At 39.1% G+C, this 24565-nt stretch overlaps 1 protein-coding gene across 1 annotated transcript in view; it reads left to right on the top strand.

Annotated features, from left to right (window-relative positions):
• Nucleotides 1-24565, top strand: part of PRUNE2 (prune homolog 2 with BCH domain) — a 128232-nt gene that overhangs the window by 85899 nt on the left and 17768 nt on the right. Inside the window, exons 10-12 of the mRNA XM_085312267.1 lie at nt 9951-10030; nt 13981-14181; nt 19977-20153. Of these exons, the coding sequence (XP_085168393.1) occupies nt 9951-10030; nt 13981-14181; nt 19977-20153 (458 nt within the window). The remainder of the gene's footprint in view (nt 1-9950; nt 10031-13980; nt 14182-19976; nt 20154-24565) is intronic.

The raw sequence follows: 24565 nt of genomic DNA on the forward strand, positions 1-24565 counted from the left end.
CTCTGAAAATTGTATCTAAATATTTTTTATCATGAGCGAAACAGGATTTGCCTGTAGCAGGATGCTTTGTTAATACATTTGATTCCAGCTAGTGGAGCATGGTGGTTAAATATCTTCATTGTTGCACATATCAGTGTTCATACACACAAAGAAACAAGTCCGTTAAGTAATGCAAAAAGCTGACAATATTACAAGAAGAGAAGTTGAAAATAGGAAATAGTCACTAAAGGTGAGAAGTTAGATCAGTTGCAGAACTAATGGGTTTTATTCTAAAGAGCTGTCAGAAGCATTTTTGCAAGCTTATTTGGGAGCAAATGTGTTTGGTAAGTTGCAGACTGTAATAATAGATACAGGGGAGTTCTCACACCCCTCTGAAAATCTCAGGGGGTTTAAAGTGTACAACTTCCTAAAGATTTTCTGCTTCTGATACTGCAACTCCATCCCATAAATGACTCTCAGGGAATAAACATATTTCCTGTAAGTGGCAGATGRCTGGGTGGATATAGGGGACCCATCAGTTTTTCAAGTGCTGTTCATGTGCCAGGTGCATCATTTCAGACTGCAGCTTGAAAGGTCTTGGCAGCATGGTATGGTAGGAAAATTTGGCCACTGTGAAAGTGCATGAGCTGGGAGGAAAACTGTTGTTAAAGTATGGAAAACTAAAATTGTATTTTCTCCAGAATTAATTCTCAAATAAAAGTCGATGTTGGGAAGTAGATCCTGGGTCTGGRCCTAGGCCTGGCATTTTGATAATTTTTGTGAAATACAGTGTTCAAACAAAACRTATTTTCAGGTTGTTCTTAAGGATCTTTTACATCACATTGACAGTTAATGTTATATCCTACTTTCTTTGCTGTGGTTACAGTGTATTTGTACTGTTTGTTCATCAGTAGTTGTTGAATAACAGTTCATCTGCATGTTATTTGTATAACGTTAACATTGTGTATAAAGAGCATTGAGGGGAGAGTTCAGATCAGCTCAAATAGTCTCCTGGAAACTACTTTTTCTCTGGACATGCATAGGTCCTTGCCAGCATAACTTTGTGGTGTTAATTCCAGCAATTTTCCACTGGCTCAGTCAAGACTAGGCAGCACTGAGGTAGGCACATAGCAGAGAAGAGCCCTTTCTCTGAGGACAGGACCTCCAAGGACAAGGTGGTGTGTGACTGCAGCATTAAAGCAGAGCAATAGATGTTAAGCGGCTTGTTATTTCTGCTTTAAAATATGTTTGTCTCTATATTAATCTGGTTCACATGCATACTAAATTCTGTATTAAGAGAATATTATTAAAATGATGAAGTTAGAAAATGCTTAGAAGGGTTTGCATAGTTGAAGGTACTGTTATTTTGTGGGTACAGTCAGATAACATCATCCTAAAGAATTATATTCTATTGCTGTCCATCTCACAGGGTTCATATGTGGTGTGGGGCTGGTCACTAGCACCAGTCAGCTGCACAAGAAGTCAGCAGCTGCTTGTATTGACATCTCTTTTTCCTCTGATCCCCATCTGATTTGTTCTTTGTTTTCTGAATGCCAAAGTAAAGCTTCTGATGTTTGGCTATACTGATCTTTTCAATGGTACCTAGTCTTGAGGAGTTGTAGAGGGATATAGATGATGCTGTAAAATGCTATGTGTTTTTAAAAACCCAAAGTCATTAGACATCTTCTGTTGAGCATTCACAATTAGTGAACACTTTCAAACTTCTCTGCTTCTGAACAGTGACTAATTCCTTATCCTTATCTCACAGAGCTGTTGTTGAGATAAGTTAATTAATATTTGGAAATGTCCAATAATCAGGTGATTAGCACCCCCAAAAGACCTGGAAGGGGCTGATCATCCTGTCTGCAGGGCGGTGTTTGAATAGTAGACAGTAAATAAAGGTTGGGGATACGTAAGGACCAAGTAAGTTATTGAGTAGCTGTTCACTGCGTTGCACTGTCTTTGCAGTGTGAACTCTAAGATCTGGAGGGAGAACAGGAGCATATAATGACACAGGGATGACAGACTCCTAGTGGGGAGCTTTTCGGGGCCCAGGGATCTGCTGGAGGCAATGTCAGCCTGTCTTGCGTTCCTGAAACCTACAAGAYGTCTAAATTTGGGCCTGAAATACAATTTGCCTCATTTATATTGAGATGCCTTTTTATTTCATGTGGCTGGAAGTCACAGATCAATGAAGAAGCCTGGAGCCCTGGATTCCTTCCACAAGCTTTCCTGAGGCATAAGCGTGTTCATAAAGTTGAAGAAATGGCTTAGTGAATTGCATTATCACTCGTTTATTTGCTTAGATTTGTCCCTCCACGGCTGCCTGCATCTCTCCATGGCTTTTCCTGCCTCTCTTGTGCTGTGATGCCGGTAGGGAGCTGGCAAGGAGTCAGAACAGTCCGCCCATGGCTGCTTAGCAGCAGGCAGAGCAGCGGCGTGTGCTGAAGAGCAGCAGCTCCTGTTTCTTAACAGTCTTAAATTGCCGTGGRCACACCGGGGAGCCTACTGTGAGCGGCTACCTGAAAAAAATTGGGCTCATGATGCAGAGATCAGAAGAGGGACAAAATGGGTAGCTGAACGGAGCCTAGAAATTAAAGCTGATTGCAGAATAGTAAAAAATGGTCCAAATGCAGAATTTTGATATTTTTCAGTTAACATTTTGAGATGCAAATGATTAAAGTCTTCTGCCTAGTACACTTGCTTTTCCTGCAGAAAAGATACTACCTCATACAGATATGCATAACTTTAATCCAAATTTAATACTGAAAATAGAGCAAAAATGGACATTCAGAAAAAGAGCAATGAACTTCAGGGTATTCTGCAAAAGAAGCTTGATAACTTCCTAGTTTCTCACACTTCCCAGATACGAGTTTTACTGATTTGTAACAAGGGCTTGCTCTGTGGCTACAAAGAAATTACTTTTTCTTCTGTAAGATGGGAACATTAGCATGTGTTTATCTGCTATGCAACAGCATAAAAATGGTTAGTTAACATTTGCACAGATGCTTAATTAATAAAGCACTTGGCTCAAACAAAACACCACAAATAATTTTTTGATTTTTGAGTTGTATCCAGGAACAGGAGTAAAAATCTCATACTATGCATAAATTCCATCTATCAGATCACAGACCTTTTTGAAACTAATTTATGATTCAGACCTACCAAGTAAATAACAGTAGGAACACAGTTAATTTAGTATACTAGCATATGGTTGCTAAATGCAGCTCTCAGGAGGTTATAAAATTAATCAGTTTTTACAAGTCACCTGTACGCAACATGATTATTTTTACACAGCTGTGATTAAAGGTAATGACTTTTTTCTAATCTCAGATATCCTGGAGTGGATCTCTTCCAGTATGTTCATTTCCTGGTATGTAGATGAACCATAGTCTCTGACTGATTCTGACTAAATCTTGCACAGTGTATGTCATTTTGATTTGTTGCATACTCCACTGTAGTTTAGGGATCATTAATTTTGCTGAACCTAAAAAAATCATGCTGCAGTCTCCTTCATTACTGAAAAGGCAGCTGTAGAAATTTCCTCATTTATTGTCTGGAATTTTTGTAGCAAAGATTTAGCTTGAGGAAGTAATTTTGAGRGTTGTTCTGAGTTACTTGGGGCCAGTAATCATGACCTCTTTCTCTTTTTCATGCTGCGATTTTTTTCAAATTCAGGCTATAGCCTATATTTTATTAATATTTCCTTTTTAACTTTATATGAGCAATATAGGCTTTATTTTATATTTAGATCATCACCTTGTGGCTGTGAACACAACTGGTGCTGAAATACCTCCCAACATTTTTCTGACTTTGCTTACAAATCATTTCTATCCATCCCACATGGATAATAAGCATTAAAATGCAAAGACATACAGACTAAATTAAGATTTGTTATTAGTCCACTATCATAAGAGGTCCCTGAAATAAAATGTCCAACTTACCAGTTTATAAAGTTGTGTCTATTAGCAGAAGAATCATCCTCTACTTAAAATACAGGACARTGATAATTTTTATATCTTTTCTGTTGTTGTTTGAATTCTGTAACTGAGCACATCTGGAGATATATTTTGGCTTCCTAGAAATTCAAAAGTATTCTGTACTGTAGCACATCATTGTGAAAAGAAATGTAGTAATTGGGAAATGACATTTTGTCAAAATTCTTTGATATAAATTCTGATTTCTGGAGTACTTCAAATTAGCTGTAGGCTGTAGGTTTTTTTTGTTTTTAGTTTGTTTTGTTTTTTAATAGCTTCTAAATATGGAAAAACGGCCTAAGGAGGTTAGACATCCCTTAGATAGTGCCATGAAAATGTCATTAGAGACATCAGGTGCTGCAGTAGATTGGATCTGGTAATGGAAAGGTTAGAGATTGGCTTACACAGCGGTTATCTCCTCTGGCGATGGCCTGCTGAAACATTTAAGCATACGTGTACTTTTGATCTTAAGGGTACTTTCAATGCGACCATGCTGAGACTCATTTGACAGGCATTACTGGGTAAAAGCCAACATTTTTTTAATACCTTGCAAGGAAAATACCGCACGCTCATGTCCAGTGCCTGAAGTTGTTGTTTGTCCTTTTCTGGGCTATGCGTCTGTGTTACATCTGAAATTTGGGTGCAAATGTAGTCAAAAGAAAAGTATTTTGTGCAARGTGGTTTTGTGTATTCTGTAGAAGTGACTCAGGGAAGACCTTAAGTTCTCTTTAAGTTTTGTGTTTAAAATTTCATAGTTCGCTCATTCTTCCTCAAAATAACTATATTTTTCACTGCAAGCCAGTGAGAGAATGGGCCATAAGCAAGCCCTTTATTTCATTTGAGACCAGGGTGTACCCTGTATTCTCTGAAATCTGAGAACATTAAAAAAGCCAGATGTCTAGTTTTTTGAATGACCAGTTTGCTTTACTTCATCCTGTTTGGTTTCCACAAAAAGCTTTCATTAATATAAGCTAAGGTGAGTTCGTACTTGTCATTCTTTCTGTTAATCATGCTTTAAAAACTTTATAAAAACCTTTAGTGTCTTGTAGAAAATTAAGTATARAAGTATTGCTGGTATGGAGGGAAAGGCATGGAAGAAACAAAATTTACTCATCTAAGAAATATGATTTGGAGCTATAGGCTCCAYGTCAGATTAAGTAATTACTTTGTATCGGTAAGCACAGAAGCCTGGGAAGCTTGTAAAATTTAAAATTGTAAAATTTAAAGTCCAGCCAGCAGGTAAGCTAATGCTGATTTGAAGTAGAGGGATTTGCTTCAGAGAGCTGATTCACCCTCAGTAGCAAGCTGTAGGTAGGTGCTCATTCAGAGTGACACACAGGAAAGATGTTTTRGAATAAAGAATGTAACTCGGAAACTGGTAATATATCACATACGACACATGAGGGTGAGGCAGCATAGCCCGTAGGGATTATGACATATTGCTGCACATATTCAGAGTTACTCTTTCCAAAATAGCAAAATGCAGCTATATCTAGAAGAGTCAAGAAGGATCATGTTTATTCTGAGAACCACTGACCTGGGAGAGCTCTGAAAAGTATATAAAGTTTATTAATTCACTGAGCTGTAGGAATGTCTGAATCAAGAAGGGGCAAGCAGTCTTTCAGCCTCATCTGTCTCTCCTCTTTTCATAAGAATCTGGTGTCTGGCTCTGAACCACCTTTGAGAAATAGGAGTTTTTAAGCTCCTTCTGAACAGGTATTTAGACCTGAATTATCAAAGCAAATATGCAGTAATCTGATTCTCAGTGCAGCTGATCTTTGAATAACTGGTCTGTGTACCACATAAAAGAAGTCATTTATGACACAAAAAGCTTATTTTACTTTGACCTCTAATTCAAGTAAAAGTCTTTTTAAAAGAAAAAAAAAATCAGCCAAGTAAGTCATATCTGATTCGAATGGAGCATTCTAAAATAGCTTAATTTACTCCTTCAACAAGAGGCATTCAGTAAAAGAAATGTTCTCTTTTTCTAATACTTTTGGCCATATCATGCATGACATCAGTTGCACCTCTATGGAAGGCAGCAAGTTCTGTAAGGCACAGTTCTGGGAGTATGTGAAGCCGTCTGTGGGTAAAGAAAGAGGAGGAGATAGTTGCTTAATTTAAGTTTCGAGAGTCCATCCTTCATTCCTGGAGTTCCTGGTGAGGTCTGTTGCAGCCTGGTGCTCTTCCAGCTAACGCACAGCCAGAAGTATCTCTGCAAGGTATTTAGCAACTCAGTATTAACATGCGCACAAAATCCCTTGCAAAATGAGGAGGTGTGGCTGTAGGAGACAAACTTTGTCCATATCTCACTCATTTTCGCAGTGATAGGGAGTCTGAGGAGCAAYGTAAGGGACAACATATGCTGCGGTGCAATGGATTATAAGATGTACCTTCCATGGATGAAACCTGCTATTTCAAAACACTAGGTTTGAAAAATGTCCGCATTGCCTATTGACTGAACAAATGTTAGTGATAGGTTTTCAGAAACAAAGATCTTTCACTGAACATAGCAGACTGTATTTCTTTAACCTACTTGGGCTCTGCGCAGGGGCTCTGGAAAAAACATTACTAATGCAAGGGTTGTTTTCTCTAACTTCTCTCCTTAAAGTCCTCTTCACTGTTCRCTTTACAGTAAATGAGAACCTGATGTGGAGCCAAAAAAAAAAAAAAGTCTTCTCAGCAAAAAGCATGATATAATGTAGAAAATCAGTCTTGTTGAAAGGTGGTTGAAAAAACAGCAGATGACCTTATGTCAACAGTGATTTTGTAACTGGACTTGGACTGACTTTAAGCTGCCTGCTTTCTTACAGATCTTTCAGAACCACAGCTTCTTGCTTCCCAAATCAGATATCCCAATATGAATGATRCGGATTATTGATGTTAAAAACACTGAACCACCAAAACAAAGTTAGCGATTCTATGATGATTTTGTCTGCTTATGATCTTTGAGCAAGAGGCATTCTTTCTCTAGTGGTAGCTGTACTTCAGGAGAGGTTCGAACCAAAGGATATAAAATATATTTATCTTTTGGACCCCGACAAGTGCACTGTTCTTGGGAACATATGTCTAATATGAAATACCTGGTTTTCACTCAACTGTACTACTCCCACTGAAACCAGAAAAACACTTGAAATTTCATATCATAAAAGTGGAAGATGTTCTAGAGAAAGCAGCAATGTCAGCTGCAAGTACATGTACCTTTTTTTAAAAAAAGATAAGGATGCTACAGGGAGAAGAGCGGTCTTGAAGCAATTCTAGAAATGTCATGACTTTGGATAATTCTATCCCAGGCGTGACTAAAATTCTAGGCAATTCATACAGAATTCTGAATGCATTACTTGGGACAAATTGCTTTTATAGGTGGCACTGTCTCTATTTCTGTAAAGATAGCATATATAAAACCCAGTCATGCCCTTATCATGCAGACAAGAAGATGATCTTTGTTCTACCCAAACGTTTTTACTGGTAGACTACAGAAAATACTGTCTCTTTAGTTTAAGTAATATGCATTTTTAGAAATCTTTCTTAGTATTGAGATTTCCAAAACCAAGATTTTTTCAAATTTTGTGTTCACTCTCCTCCTGTACCTTACTCTTCATATACTGTGTGAAAAGAGCATTCCCTTTTGAGTTAGTTTCTGCCGTGATTTTTTGAAGCTTGTTCAGTAAGGAGTTGTTTCTTGGTGTGATGAGACTTTAAGACATTTTATAAATTAATGTTTTATATGTTAATATCAATAACCCCTTCCATCTGGCCAAAATATTCACACACTTGAACACCCACAGATCATCATCTGAGTATTCCTAAACTGCTGTAATCTGAGAAATTTTCATGTTCAGATGTAGGTTTTTACATTTAGAAAGGTTAATAAAGCTCAAGGTAAAATTTTAATCTGGTTTTAAAATTCACTAGAGGTATTTGTCCTCTCGCCACACTTTTCACACCATGATGATTTCTTGTGTTTTCTTTCTTAAGACCTGAATTTATTTGGCTGTTACTAATACCAGCACTTGTCATCAGAATTTGGCTTTGTCTCTGCTAAGTTTGGAAGGATAGATTAGACTTTATTGCACATATTTTACTATGAACTGGGTAGACACGAGAAAGAGTTGAAAGCTCTAATGATTTGTTTACGTTTTCTAAGTAAATTGTGTTGCTATTTTGTGTATCAGTTTTCTGTACAGCTTTTGAACACAGATGATGCTAAAGAGTAGAACAAAAGGAAGTGGTAAATTACAGACAATTTATGCCATTCATTTTATTCATGAGCAACGTGCTTTGATCCATGTGTCCAAAAAAGGAAGAATATTGCAAACCTTATTTGACTGTAATTGAACATATTCTGGAATTGTTGAGGTTTTTGAAAACATTAAGCAGTTAATCGGTGTATTTGTGAAAGATGTGTTCTGCAGTTCTTATGGTTAAATCTAGTCAAATCAGTAAGATCAATATATATTCATTTTTATTGAGAAACAAGACCTGGCCATCGGTTTTGTGTAGCCCAAAAGTGTTTGATCCTAGCCTTATTCTGTAATATCTGTGGCCTCATAAGGGATACTAGTTTGCCTGTCTGTATTGGGAATTTGATGGTATGTGACTTGACAGAGGTAAAGGTGTTTTTGCAGCTTCTAACATGGAGAAGCTTTCTACTGACTTTATGTATGTATGTATATCTTTACATATAAATCTGCAGTTAACAAGAAATTCCAGAAAATCTGCTTGTACTCTGATGCAGTGATTGGTGATAGGATTCGTGTTTGCACACAGTAAAGTAGTTAGGGTAGTCCTCATGGGGAAAGAGAGGGTAGGAAGAGATGCAAGAGAGCCAAACCAAACCCGCTCAGGCTGCCACCCGTTCAGCTGAATTAGCTGATGCTGTGGCAGGGAGAAGTACCTACATTACTCTCATCATGACTATGTTACAGAAGTGCAAAAACTGCCTGTTCTTCAGTTGTCTGATTGTATTTTAAAGTACAAGGAGTTTGGAGTGGAAATATAGGAAAAATGCTGTAATTGTTTAGATAAAATAAAACATAGCTTTTTGGGAGTCATGTATTTTTAGTACAAGTAGTTTTGAATGTCAGCCATGCCCTGTAAAGTGTTGTTTCCTATATACTGTTGAACTTTCCTCCGAGTAAGTATTTTTGTAAAATATTTCAATAGAAAATAAGCATGAAGAGAGTTTAAGTCAATTTCTTTTTATAATTTAGAGTAAATCAGTTAATTACTTCAAATATTCAAACATCTTTGTAATCTTTTTTCACTTCTTAATATCTTTAACTTGTTATATGTACTTGTTAATGTAATTTCTTAGTATATTCCTTAAAATATAATCTATGTGGGATATTTTACAATATTGTAGCCTTTGAAAATCATTAATAYTGTTTTAGCTTTCATTTCTATATTTCCTGCACTTTTTAAATGCAGGACATCAAATTCTTCAGTATTTCAAAATGACTGATTTGGGTCAGAATTGCTCTAAAGTACAAATAATGTCAAAAGAATGAAAAAACCTCGTGATCTGATTTTGCTAAGTGGTAACTGTATTACAGCAATTAAAATATTATTACAGAACTCTTACTGCRATGTGCCGCTTGCATTGAATAACTGAAACTTTCTTCAACCTTGTGCCCTGTATGCCAGGTTACAAAAGAGCAACTTAATTTGTGTAGAGTGAGAAAAACTGGTATTTGCCAGCCTCTTATTATTCAATGCTYTGTCTTGGTCCAAAGGAAAGTGACTGTGTGGGCCTCTTCTGGAGACCTGTGGTCTCCAAAATCTCTGAAGGCGTGTGAGTAAGTAAATGGATAAGAACTACATAAAGGAATTACAACAGCTGTGTTCAGTTCTAACTCACATGAATCTGTGATCAGACTTTTAAACTGGATATGTTGAGGAAAAATTGAGTTCCGCTTCAGATCACATGAGTTATCCTGGGATTCTGGTCAGTTTGTGTATCTCTGAGATACTGTGTTACATTTTATCTCTCAGATTGTTACTGGAGAATGTGGGAATGGACATCCCCTTTGCTGAGGGTGTATTAAGCCCTGGTTCTACAGAAATGAGACCTGGTAAGTGACGCTTTTATTTATTATCTTAATTATATCTCCTTCCCTTGGCCTTTAATTATGCAGTGAGAAGATGTTTCTGTTACGCTAAGGAATCAATGTTAAAAAGAAAAAATGTTAAATATGCTGTATTTCTTAGAATCATACAATCATAGAATCAGTAAGGCTGGAAGGGACCTCTGGAGATCATCTAGTCCAACCTCCCTGTCCAAGCAGGGTAACCTACAGCACGTTAGACAGCATTGCTTCCAGGCAGGCCTTGAATATCTCCAGAGAAGGACACTCCACCACCTCTCTGGGCAACCTGTTCAGGTGCTCTGTCACTCTCACAGGGAAGAAATTCCCCCTCACGGTCAGGAGGAACTGCCTGTGCTTCAATTTCTGCCCATTGCCTCTTGTCCTGTCACATAGGACAACTGAAAAGAGTTTGTCCCCGTCCCCTTGACACCCTCCCTTCAGGTACTTGTACACATKGATAAGATCCCCCCTCAGTCTTCTCTTCCCCAGGCTAAACAGGCCCAGCTCTCACAGCCGTTCCTCATAGGGCAGGTGCTCCAGCCCTCTGATCATCTTTGTAGCCCTGCGCTGGACTCTCTCCAGTAGCTCCATGTCTCTCTCTTGGACTGGGGAGCCCAGAACTGGACACAGCACTCGAGATGAGGCCTTGCCAGGGCTGAGTAGAGGGGCAGGATCACCTCCCTCSACCTGCTGGCAACAATCTTCCCAATGCACCCCAGGAGACCATTGGCTTTCTTGGCCGCAAGGGCACATTGCTGGCTCATGGTCAACTTGTCATCCACCAGCACTCCCAGGTGCTTCTCTGCAGAGCTGCTCTCCAGCAGGTCARCCCCCAGCTTGTACTGGTGCCTAGGGTTATTCCTCCCTAGGTGCAGGACCCTACACTTGCCCTTGTTGAACCTCAGGAGGTTCCTCTCTGCCCAGCTCTCCAGCCTGTCCAGGTCTCTCTGACTGGCAGCACAGCCCTCAGGTGTGTCAGCCACTCCTCCCAGCTTGGTCTCATCAGCCAACTTGCTGAGGAGGCACTCTGTGCCCTCATCCAGGTCATTGATGAAGAAGTTGAACAGGATGGGAGCRAGTCCTGAGCCCTGGGGGACGGCACTAGCCACAGGCCTCCAMCTGGACTGCATGCCACTGATGACGACCCTCTGAGCTCTGCCTTTCAGCCAGTTCTCAATCCAYCTCACTGTCCACTCGTCTAACCCACACTTCCTGAGCTTCTCTCGGAGGATGTTATGGGAGACAGTGTCCAAAGCCCTGCTGAAGTCAAGGTACACAACGTCCACTGCTTTGCCCTCATCCACCCAGCCAGTCCTTCCATCAGAGAAGGCGATCAGATTGGTTAAGCAGGATTTCCCCTTGGTGAATCCATGCTGGCTACTCCTGATCACCTTCTTTTCCTTCATATGCCTGGAGATGACATCCAGAATGAGCTGTTGCATCCCCTTTCCAGGGATGGAGGTGAGGCTGACCGGCCTGTAGTTGCCTGGGTYCTCCTTCTTGCCCTTTCTGAAGCCTGGAGTGGCACAGGCTTTCTTCCAGTCCTTTCAAAGATGATGGAGAGTGGCCTGGCAATAACACCCACCAGCTCCCGYGGTACCCGTGGGTGCATCCCATCCGGACCCATGGATTTGTGGATTTCTTGCCTGCCCAGAAGGTCTCTAATCCTTTCCTCCTCAACCAAAGGAAAGTCTTCCCTTCCTCAGACTTTCTCCCTCGCGTCCAGGCTGCAGGATTCCTGAGGGCTGCCCTTAGCAGTGAAGACTGAAGCAAAGAAGGCATTCAGTAATTCTGCCTTCTCTGTATCCCTTGTCACCAAGGCCCCCGCCCCATTCAGTAGCGGGCCCACATTTTCCCGAGTCCTCCTCTTGCTGCTGATGTATTTGAAGAAGCCCTTCCTGTCGTCCTTAACATCCCTTGCCAGACTCAATTCCAGCTGGGCCTTAGCCTTCCTCGCAGCATCTCTACCTACTCTGGCTGCGTTCTTATAATTCCCCCAAGTAGCCTGTCCCCTCTTCTGCATTCTGTGTATTTTCTTCTTCTGTCTGAATTTGRCCRAGAGCTCCTTGCTCACCCATGCAGGTCTCCTKCCCCYTTTGCTGCACTTCTTCCTCCCTGGGATGCACCACTCTTGAGCTTGGAGGAAGTGATGCTTGAATACTAGCCAGCTYTCCTGGACCCMTCTTCCTTCTAGGGCCTTAACCCATGAGRYTCCWCCAASYAGGTCTCTGAAGAGCCCAAAGTCTGCTCTCCTGAAGCCCAGGGTTGCAATCCTGCTTGTTGCCTTGCTTCTTTCCTGCAGGATCCTGAACTCCACCATCTCATGGTCACTGCAGCCAAGGCAGCCCCCAACCTTCACGTCTCCAACCAGTCCCTCTCTRTTGGTAAGGACAGGGTCCAGCAGGACACCCTTCCTCGTACGCTCCRCCACCATTTGTGACAAGAAGTTATCATCAATGCGTTGCAGGAGCCTCCTGGACTGCTTGTGCCTTGCTGTGTAGKCCTTCCAGCAGAAGTCAGGGTRGTTGAAGTCTCCTATGAGAATCAGGGCCTGTGATCATTAGGCTACCTCCAGCTGCCTATAGAAGGCCTCATCAACTTTCTCTTCCTGGTCAGGTGGCCTGTAGTAGATACCCACAACAGTGTCCCCCGTGTTAGCCTGCCCTTTGGTCTTCACCCGTAAGCTCTCAACTGCCTCCTTCTCCTCCTCCCCCCCCTAGGCAGAGCTCGATGCATTCCTGTTGCTCTCTCAAAGAGCAGCTCCACCACCTCRCCTTCCTATCCTGTCTCTCCTAAAAAGCACATATCCATCCATGGCAGCATTCCAGTCATGAGAGCTATCCTACCATGTCTCTGTGACTGCAGTGAGATCATGGCCCTGTGATCGCACGCAGATCTCCAGCTCCTGCTGTTTGTTCCCCATGCTGCGTGCATTGGTGTACAGGCATTTCAAAGAGGTGGTCATGCCTGCAGGTTTCCCAGGAAGGGTGTATGGGGGTCCCCCATAGCCATGTCCCAAACGCACATCCCCACCTGCATGCACCTGTTGGAGGCCCCCCAACCCAACTTGTGTTTTGTTGTCTACCCTGTCTGTATGATAACCCCCTCCCCCCTGCTGCCTGGTTTAAAGCCCTCTTTACTAGGCTGGCAGATTTAATGAAATCTGTTGTTCACTTGACAAGTGGTAATTGTGGTGTGCCATGTATTTCTCTTGTGAGTTGTTTTCATCCTTCTGTTTAGTTCTTGTGATATTTAAGTAGTTTTGTTTATCTTGTATTTAATTACAGTCTTAGTGAACTTAACTAGCATTAGAATATATTAGTTCAAATAGAACAGGTTAAAATATGGCACACTGCAATGGCAAGTRGCAAATCCATACCTAACTTTTGTCTTGTTGAAGATTACTTTTGTTTAAGACCAATTATGAGACTTGTAGGTATTTTTATTTTCRTTACTGTATTGAATATCATACCATATAGTTAAGACTAAAGACGTAGAGTCCTGCTTGTAAATCAGCGCTGCTGGAAGAGCAGCAAGTGCRTAACAAAACAGGTGCTTAACAGGAACATTTCACTAATATGAATTTCTGTATTCAGCGGTGTGCTGGTTTGAAGCTCAAATGATTTGCTCTTTAAACACTCAAATACTGTGGTTTAGAAGCATGTCTAAAGCTTGTTTATTGGCTGACAATTACAAAAATATGTAATCTGAATGCTACAGAATTCAAGAGCACTCAGCTACAYCTGCCATTTCTATAGATGTTTATTTTTTTAAACATCAATGTGTGATTATAGTGTTYTATATCAGTTGGCCTTAAGTGGCTTGCTGTTACTAAAATTACCCTGTTCTAATATATTTGAAAGTGATTCCTAAGTATTTGGGAGATRACTAGTATGCAGAGGAGATAAAGTTTGTTTTTTTCTTCTTTTTTTCAGAACCTCCCAATTCTCTTGATCTTGATGGCTCCCATCCCAGAAGAATAAAGCTTACTGCTCCAAATATCAATCTCTCTTTGGACCAGAGTGAAGGATCAATACTTTCTGATGATAATTTGGATACACCAGATGAAATTGACATCAATGTTGATGACCTTGACACTCCTGATGAGGTCGATTCTTTTGAATACACTGGACAAGGTAATATTCTGGTCTATACGTGTAGCATAGACAACACGAAGGAGCATCTCTGTTTCATCCTCTTCTGTTCATGTGATCAGGCTGATCAGRCTCACATTTGTCACGCCATGAGTATGGTTAATACATTTTAGATTTAATACCAGGTCTCCCCATGTTTTTATTTTCCGCTATTTTAAATCTTTCTCCACCCTTGTAAAAGTAGTGTATTCCTACTTACGCAGACTGCAGAAAGAAGTGGTGAAGCTGATCTTCTGATCAAACAAATTAAGCAGAACAGCTCAAGGAGATTCAGAATTCAGAGTCACTGCCAGTAGAAATCATAAGACTTCTCTGAAAAGAATCTTTTAGGAAAGAGAAAGGGACTACTGTCTGGCCTAGAGAACACCAGGTGCTACCTGCACCTTTGATGACCAGCTGTAGGTTACAGTTACAACAGAAGTTTGGCATATAGGGCTGTACAAAATACATTGGCAGAATTGGAAAATCTTATCCCAAAGTACCTCTTGTCATTATTTGTCTACATTTTGCCTTGAAATTTACCAGAATATGTCACTTTATACTGGTTAGTAATATTCTGCAGTTCAGGTGCTATTTGTTTATTCTTCATTCTTTGTAATGATGACTAAATGCCCCAGGCAAGTTTTACACCCAGCCATCCTGAAGAAAAGTTGCACCAAAGAGCTTGCAGTAAATAAACAAAGTGGACATAGCTTGGTGTGAGAAGTCTTTTRTTATTCCCGTGTGTGGTTGGAAAGCTGAGGTGTGGAAGGTACGCCTGTGTGGTATGATGCAGCTAGTTCAGAGCATGGAACAAAGTAATGCAGCATTCTACCAAATTAAATATCCCTTCTTAGCAGGATTAGCTATTTGGTATGGACAAATTCTGAAGTATGTGACTTGTGTTGCTTAGGAAGAGCCACAGATGCTTTACTCTCCCTTGGCATCTTAACCTTGAGCCAGTGATTTTCTCTCGTGTTAAGGGTCTTACACAGTTTTCTTTGATTAATTTATCCTCATAATGAATATAATAAGGTAATAGTATTCATTCCTTGCAACTGAAGGACTGTATAGGATGTTTCTTTTCTAGTGTAAATACATAAAGATTATAAGCTATTTGTGGGAAAAGTGAGTGTGACCATTTTGCAGTCTACAACAGGGAGAAAMATAAAAATGAATAAATTTAAACTGAATTTTCCATTGCATTTAMATTCTCTATTGCTAATGAAATTCTCTATTACTAGTGAAGTCATTAAAAATTAAAAAATGTATGATCTTTTGAGCATACAAGAACAATTTCATTAGCTTAAGTGATATTGCTAAAGAGGCATTACTGTGTACTCAGTCATGCATAAGCATCTTTAATGTCACTTCTCATTAGAAGGAAGAGTTCCTTATGGGCAGATGCAGAGCATGATAATGAGTTACTAGATGGTTGGAATATTTTGTAGCAAAGGTAAAAACTAACACGCACGTGCACACACACACGCACGCACACACAGATGCACATACACACACACACACACACACGCACGAGTAGTGTGTGCTTGCAATTTTAGAATGCTGTGACAGTTGTGTAAGAGCAAAAATCTCTGCAGTGGAACAGGTTTTTGCCTCTAAGCTCTGAAGAAAATAAATTCAGCTCCAGTGATTTTGGTAACAATTGCATTTATGGCAAGCATTTCCCCCCTGTCTTTTTTGTTGCTTTCTAAATGTGATGCTTCATTTGATTGCTAAAATTGGACCAATTCCCTAAGATTCCTAAAGAATAAGAATTGAAAGTGCCTGTATTTTCTGTGACGTTTTTACAGTTGTGTCTTAGATTAGTCTTTAAGCATACTTAGTTGACAAAGAGTCCTCGACTTAGGTGAGCCAGCAGCAAAAGTAGAAAAGGAAAAATATCATGCTTTATCAAAGTAGGTTGGCAATCAAGTGAGTAGGCTATATATTATCTGGATTTGATAGTCACATGGACAAGTGTAGTCACCATTTCAAGTGCAGAATGGTTTATGAGCATGGTAAGTTAGCTTGTTTTATCTCCATACTTTCATCACTCTGCTGTTAGCAGTATGCAAGCACTCCRATAATCTCATGTAGGTCAATGTTTCTGAAGTTTTGTACCACACTCAGTGGTAAATACATTGCTGGTGAGACTGTGCAGAACGGTGATTTTTAGCTTGTGACCCTCAGACTATAGAAGGTCCATTTGAACTGTAAAAAGCAACTGCGAAAAGCAAGATTCTTGACATGATTCAAGAGRCCACCTCATGACTACAAAACTGATGGCTCTATAAATCAAAAAATACCAAAAACTGAACTGGAAAAAATGCAGTTGTGCTGATTTTTGAACACTAATGCCCAATAAAATGGATGAGATTAGAAATACTCAAGTACTTGTGTAAACTAGTGCTTTACTTGRGAATTGGTCAGTCATCACGCTCACGGTTATTATTTTGTCACTGTGGCATATACTAATACCTGAAACTGCAACATTCTCTTTTCACAACCAGCTTGTGCTTCTGAAGTGAGCTTTTCATAATTATTACATTAGATAACAAAAAAAATTGCATTTACTGAAAACTATATGTATATATAGATGAAATGTGCCCTCCCCTTCAAACCTACTTGGAAGTAGTGCTAATTTAATTAATTAAAGTGCTAATTATTTTGTCTGCAGACATTTATTTCCATTGTGAATTTCATACTAATGTATCCTATGCAGCATCAATACTCCAAGCAGTACAGCATATCACTTCTTAGGARAAGGTGCTCTAATACTGTTTCTGCCCTTTGTCACGTTCAAAAATAATTCATTTGGCTGGTTCCAACACTGTAAATTTTATCAAGGCCTTATTCTAGAACATCATTTGCAATTTCACCAACAAACTTGAGCAGCAATCCTCCAACACAATTTAGTCCAAGACTTACCTAGCCCAGACTCTTTTCACTAAAGCTATTCTGCTTGCTGTTGTTCTCTCCCTCAAACACACTCTTTCAACCCTCAAAGGAACCAGCTGACTAGAGAGTTCCCCTAAGCTGTTCTGATAATCCCCTGTGTCAAATCCTTTTTGAGCTATGTAATAGAGTCCTATGAGGACCATATATCCTTAAAGGAACAGTGATTCTGTGAGAACTTGTCAAAGTTTGCAGAGTTCAATTGCTTGCATGTTTTTTCCCACTGGTGTCTCACAAGATTATTTTTGGTGCACAATTTCATTAAGATATTTAGGTTCATTTTTAAAAAATGTATTTTATAAGGTCATTGCCAACATCATTGAATATATCCTATTTCAAAAGTGAATGCCAAGTATATTATTAAATATTATGAATATTGTACCCTGAGAACATATAAATACATACCTCAGTTGCACAGTGTATAATTTACTGAACAGCAACTGTTAAATCAATTTGAATTAGTATACTTGAAAAAAAAAATTACCTTTTGCAGGCTATTCTTCACAACCTTTTATCTCCTTCAACTTCCCTTGATCTGCAGTTCTTAAAGAAAAAAAGGCATACGTAACCCTGTCATTTACTCATGTGTATGTTAGCCTGTCTGTTCCTTCCATCCCTRTTTCCACCATTAATACATCTTGACATTGTGCGGTTTTAACTCACTGGCTGGTTTCTAGCAAATTTGACACTGAAGTAGGAGRTGAAATATAAGTACGTTCTTGTGAGTTTCCTGCAGATTGGCACTAGGAAAAGAATAAAATTAATGCGAGTTCAGCTCCTGTTATACATCAGAGAATTCACCTGGCAGAGAGGGTCTTTCCATCAGAATTATCTCTTATTATGAGCAGAGRCTACAACCACAAGACAGATGGCAGTGAAAACCAGTCCTCATAAGCCCTACTGTCACAGAACCTCTCCCATTTTCTCATCTCCATTCCTGTTTTCTGTTTACTACTGTTTTGTGGGACTTGCAGGCATTTTCTGAGATTGTATTAAGAGATAGTTGAATGTTTTCCCTTGTTCAGGCATGACTATTGCTCAAAGGTGGTTTTGACCTTGATATCTGAACCAAAGCAAGCGTGTGCTCAACCTAATAAAAATAATAATAAAAAAAAAGTTCAAAGYATGCTTTTGTTCTAACAAGCTTGATATTCATGAGAAATTCATTAGAAATATTGGTAACTTTTGGCATTGAAATCAGAATCTACAAATTAATAATCAGTGTATACATATAGTGTGTGTGTGTATGTATTATGCATACACAATATACACATCTGTTCCTGGTTTTACCGGTGAATAATTTAATTAGTATGATAAACTTGTATGTTTTATTGATCTGATACCTCTGTTCATGCAAGTAGATCAAGAAGCAGCATTAGTCAGGGCAGAGGAATCCCAGGATAAAGCAGTATGTATTGGATACTTGAGGACTTCTGCAAGCGTATTGTGTTCTTCACTTCTTTTGCCATTTAAAATCTTTTATTTCATTTCTTTCATATTTTCACAGCTCTCCTTAATGTCTTCRTTGGTATTTTTAACTAACATATATGATCTACTTTCTATGTATGCCATGCATACATATATATACCATACATATGTGTTACTTCATTTATTGACTGTTACATGATCAAATTCTGCTTTTATTTATATCCTTGCAGATCCTGAGTAATGCTATGAAAGAACAATTGATTTCACTGGTTGCTTAAAATATATGTAATAGAAAAAAGTGTAGGATCTTTATAATCAAGATTTAAAATAAAACACGAACTTAACCACAAGGCAAGAGTGCTCCAGCAAGAATAATAGTGCAAAAGACAGGGRAAAAAATTCACGAAAAGAACAGTATGTTGTATTCAATAACTTAAAAAGAAAATCTAGTAATTCTGAATTCTGTCTGTGGATAGTCAGTCTTTATCTCACTTTTTGTGTAACCAGCCATTAAGTTTGACAAAGTGGTATGCAGTAAAACATGTTGTAACTGCTATCTAATCAAAGTGAAATGAAAATGTAGGTTTGGTAGTACTTTTTTTTTTTTTTTTTTTTTCCCCAATGCTTGGAGTGTCCAGCAGCAAGTCTGTACTATGAGACTTCATAACCTCTTAAGAGCAGTGCAGTTTATTGATTGTAGTTAGAGGGGTTCTGGGCTACCTATACCTGTTCCTGCCTGTGGGCTGGTGTGAGGAACCAAATTTCTTGAATTCTCTGTACTGTACATCTGGAAAAGAACTGATACTTAAGCACATTTGGAAGGCCCAGAGAGAAGTGAACAAAATAAGTGTTTAAGTTATCCAAGGTACATTTAAGCATACCCTATTACTGGAGCAGATGAACATGCATGTTCTTCACATTTCTGATGCCAGATGTGAAGAGACTGGACAAGAGAAATTGGAAGAGGGAGGAAGGAGTTGAAAAGCTGTAACACTTCAGTCATTTCTCACTAGACAGTAAGGATCATGAGGTTCGCTCTTAACTCTGTATTTTGTATTTTAGTTTAGTTACCATACCAGCAACACAAAGGCTTTTCAAGAGCTGCAATTCAGTGGCCAATCAGTTTTACTAACATGATGAGTCTTGTGGGATTACCTGCGAAATGCAAAAATGCGTGTGCAGTATTTTGCATGGTCATGTTTGCTGCTGCTGCTATATTCGTAATGATGAAAAGTTTTTTTTTTTAAAAAGAGACACTTCTCATTTCATGATCAAATTCTATTCTTCTTTGTAACAGTGCAGATCCAGAATAGTGCTCTAACCGTTTGATTTCAATTATCTACTTAAAATGCATGTAACAGAAAATACGGAGAGCCTTTGCATGAAGATGTAATCTTTGCAATTTTATTTTTCAGAACACAAGACAGTCGTTAAGGATGCCTCCCAGGAGGAGTCTGAATCAATTCCAGAGTACACCGCTGAGGAGGAGCGAGAGGATAACAGGTTGTGGAGAACAGTGGTTATTGGAGAACAAGAGCAACGGATTGATATGAAAGTCATTGAACCTTACAGAAAGGTCATTTCGCATGGAGGTAGGAAAGCCTTGAGTGCATGTTTTTTAGATTGAAGTGAAAAACTATACTCTATTCAGCAGGGAGAAAGAGAGTTTGTTTTTTCAGCCATGCCTATAAGCAGTGAATTGACTGACTCCCTTGCATTGTAGAAGTCTATAGTGTCTTAGAGCCCATATTCATGCTTATTAGGAAGAGAATATCAAGATAGTAGTAATTACAAGCTTCCTATAGAAGAGTACCAATAAACTATGGGCATAGCCCTAATCTGAGCTAATCTGAACTATGCTGTTTTCACTCTGGTCATAGGATTTGCTCAAAAAAGTATTCTGAGCATATATTGTTGGTTAGGACTCTTAAGAAGCCTTCAAAAGGTCAAAGTCATCTGCTGGAAGCCTCATAGGACAGTATTTTCAGATAAACAACTCCTGCCTTTGCATCTGGACAAGTCTTTCCTGTTTTGTTAGGAGATCAGCCARCGGTGGAAGTATAATCTGTGCTTTTCTGTAGTAGCTTCTGTACCCATAGAAGTGGCGGCTGACATGGAAGGACTTTGTGACCTTCACAGATGGATTATTCCCTGGTCTATAAATTCCGTGCGGTCCTAAATTATTTTTGGAAGAGAAGGAAGGTCTTAATTTGAACTCACTTACAGTGGTACAGTCTCTAATTACACCAGTGAAGCAAATTGATTTAATCCAAAGTAAAACTGTAGAAGAAAGTTCAGAATGAATCAACTCTGTTTCCAATTCGGGGTGGCAGTGAGTAATGAATGCTTTAAAAACAACACATTTTCGGCAGCAACAAATAAACTGAGATACATGTGTTAGTAATAATCTGGTAATTGTAGGCTAAAACTTTCTTTGAGCAAGAAAGCAAGAAAAACCCTTTCGGTCTATAGAAAAAGTTATTGAAAACTCCATTCAGGTCTAGATTATGGCAAAAACTTCCTACAGAAGAAATAATGGTGCTCTGTGATTTGTTGTGTGCTATGCATGAGTGCACAGATCCAAACAGGAGTGGTTAAAGAAAAAATGTGGTTTTCCTTGAGGCTTCTATTCTATGCTCCTGCAATTAAGCTGCCTAAGTTATTTTCTGTCATTTATAGTTATCAGCAGGTAGAATTTCACCAGCAGCTATTTTATGTTCTTTCATGTAATTTGTTAATGATAACATTTATTTTAAAGTAGGAAAATGGCCTCATATACTTTTCATACTGTGTCCTTAGCTCACCTTTTGGCTCTCTGAGCTCTTTAACTTCCTCAATGAATGTGTATTTCAGTTCACTAAGATACTTACATATAAATTAATTCAAATGGGTAAATATCACCAAAGATATTGAGGGAAGAGTATAAAAGAAAAACATTTAAGTGCTTTTCCCTTGGTATCTCTAATAGTCTCTTTGGATTCTGGAAGGCTCTATTTGCCCACTGTGGCTATTAGGTGGGGAGGAGTTGCTCTAATCTGGCGAAAACTGAGGTGGGTAATTTAGCATCTGAGGTAAGACTTGCGAGTTTTTATGAACTGTCTTTTGTCATAGTGTTGCTGATCCATAACATAATTTAAACAATAATTTCCACTTTATTTTGAGCACTGGATCTTTAACTGTTAAAAAACAGTTTCATTACAAATGAGATAACTAAATTATGCTTAATTATATCACCTGTGGATGTAATTGTCAAGTTTTCTATTTGCTGAAAGCACCTGAACACAAGCCTACGAATGTTCAGTGTCCAGCTTTTGTGAAAAATGAATAGCAGGAAGTTTTAGTGGAAGTAGTAGCCCTTAATCAAGCATTGCTTTGCCATTGAAAAGGACCAGTTCCAGTGCCAACTTCAGGCCTCTCTGATGGTAATAGTAACAAGATAAGAACCCACGTAGGAGTAGGTCACTCAGTTTGGTCCTTAGTGTGAAATAATCGGGATTCAAATTTGTATCTTCATGACTGATAGGAATGCTCTAAATTCGGTGCTCATCATTCAGACTTCCTTGACCAGTTCCTTTTTACACTATCTTTGCTGTCCATGTCAATTGAGCAGTTGTGATGGAAAGAAGGGCTTAATTTCAGTGAAAATGTATCTGTAATGAGGAACATCATAACAAGTGTTAATTATATTGATTTAATGTTTACATTCAACTCTACGATTTATCCTCTTCTTAAGTGAAGTAATTAAATTAGGTTGTTGAACCTGTCAAATTAGCAAAACATATATTAGTTGTGCCTGCAGTTTRTGACGGTTGCTCTTCCTAGAAGGGGCAGTATCTAACTCAGCTCTCCTTTTGGAAATGATATCCTTTTCATTTGGAGTAAGGAATCTRTAGTAATTTCATTCTGCACACTTCCTTCTTCCCAAACTGTTGCATGCTAAGATATAGAGAGGTATATTTAACACCACTGATGAGAACATTTATATTAACTTGCTGGTCTTTTCAGTGTATTATATGCCTGTTTTGTATTTGTCTGACACCTTATTTTGTTAGATAGGAAAGTTTTGTAAATTCCTGGGCAAAATGTTACAAAGAATAGCTCAAATTTGAGATAAGGAGCATTAGATTACCTTTGCCTTCAAATGGCTGTGATCAGTAACTTAGCTGTTGTAAAGGAAACAGTGTGAAGCGTAACAGTAAGTTCCAGGCCTCTGCTGGTTACACTGGAAATTTTTCCTGAAATCTAGCCATATGAAAAGGGAAAGAGAACTGGATTAAATTCTGTGTTAATCAAGTGGCGGAGCTCTTCATTGCAGTTATGGATATTTAATCATTTTAATGTATAGGCCATCAGAAAACTTTGGAGAGCTTGAGCGTTGTTACAGAATGACTGCTAGGCCTGTTCTATATGATACTCCTGTTGGCTAACCAAAGTATTATTTTTGGAGCATTTTAGAGGACCAGGAATCTTTCCAAGATTAAGCAAGGATTCTTGCCTAAAATAATTACTCAGGCAGATCTGTCATCCCTTGATGATCTATCAACATTTCTTTCCTGCTATATAATAAGTAATATTTAGTTCACGATCTAGGTGATAACTACAAAATAGAAAGGAGAGTAGATACAGCTTGACAGTCCAGGCATGAGAKTTACTTCCACATATGTCAATGGAGAAATTTCTCAGTGATCTGTCTCTCTGTGTAGACTGGCTGAGAATTAGTCAAATGGTTGTTACTGGCTTCTAGTGRTGCTTCAAACAGCACCTCTTCCTTGGGTGAACATTCCTTGTCTACAAGCAAGTGTATGAAAGGGTGTTTTAAGTTGATCTATGGATTTTTCTTGTGTGTACAGTTAGAGAGGTGGCAGCTACACGTTATCGTTTTGCTCTACAACTGCAAACTGGACTGTGTAGTTTTGTGGACACGCTTGCCACGGTGTGTTCCCACTGCCAGACTCCTGAGCCAGTTGGAAGGACTGCTATATGATAGCATGGTGTTAATTGATCTGAAAATCTCTTAAGGGTTTATRTTTAAAAATTTATATAAGGAAGGAAGTCCCGTCCCTATCTGAAAAGCAGAGGAAAAACATACTACCTTAATCCCTAATGAKTCAGCTCAGCAATTAGATAGGATGGACTAGGTGAACTGACGACTRTCTCTCTGGAAATGGTCTAACTGATAAGACAGTCCATACCAGAGAGTGAAATAAGATGATGAGTGTGAGAGGTGGGGTTGTTTTTCTCTTCATTTCTTTTGGGAAGATTGGTGTATTCTTTTATGTCACAGTCTTAGAGAGTGAAGGTGCTGAAAATAGGACTGAAGTTTCTTCCCTATCCCCATGTACATTCCTGCTAGAGAATGCAATGCCACTCTTGGAATGTAACTATGAGATCTCTGGGACACCAGAGTCAATCAACCTATATCTCTACGTAGGCTGTCCATGTTAGCTGTGCCTAACGTGCATTGAAACTCTCCAATACCATGCTGAGTTACGTTGCTTAACCTGATTATGTTCACGTTGTTTGACTTGAACAAACAAGTCCTGTGCTCTTCTGCCAGTCCCTGCCCTCCCACAGGATGAGTTGCAAGGCTGCAGCATGGCTTTACAAAGACAGAGCACATATGCTGGGCAGCTGTTGTACAGTGGCTTCACTCTAGCTCTGCAAGCCTATCTGTAGATTGCCTGGTTTATGGCCTCTGAGAGCCACTGCACAATACTGGAAAGACAGGAGATGCCAGCATCGTAGGAGGGATGAAGTTAAGKCTAGGGATATATAGCTTCCTGCAATGTCCAAATTATTCTGCAGTGGATAAAGTCTAGGATAAAGTTAATTTGATGTTGGCAAAATAAATATGTACCATCAGCTTATCTAGTGTATAATATTTAGTCAAATCTACCAAATCAAATTCAGAAAGAAGAAAGCTTAGTATCATCTTTCAGTAGACTGCTTTGCCAGGCCTTTATCTGAAGCAATATGGCTCAAGCCAGGAGGCTTACTTCGGACG

Source organism: Rhea americana, unplaced genomic scaffold (assembly GCF_003343005.1).
Source record: "Rhea americana isolate MKP2758 unplaced genomic scaffold, rheAme1 scaffold_11, whole genome shotgun sequence".
Classification (NCBI taxonomy): domain Eukaryota; kingdom Metazoa; phylum Chordata; class Aves; order Rheiformes; family Rheidae; genus Rhea; species Rhea americana.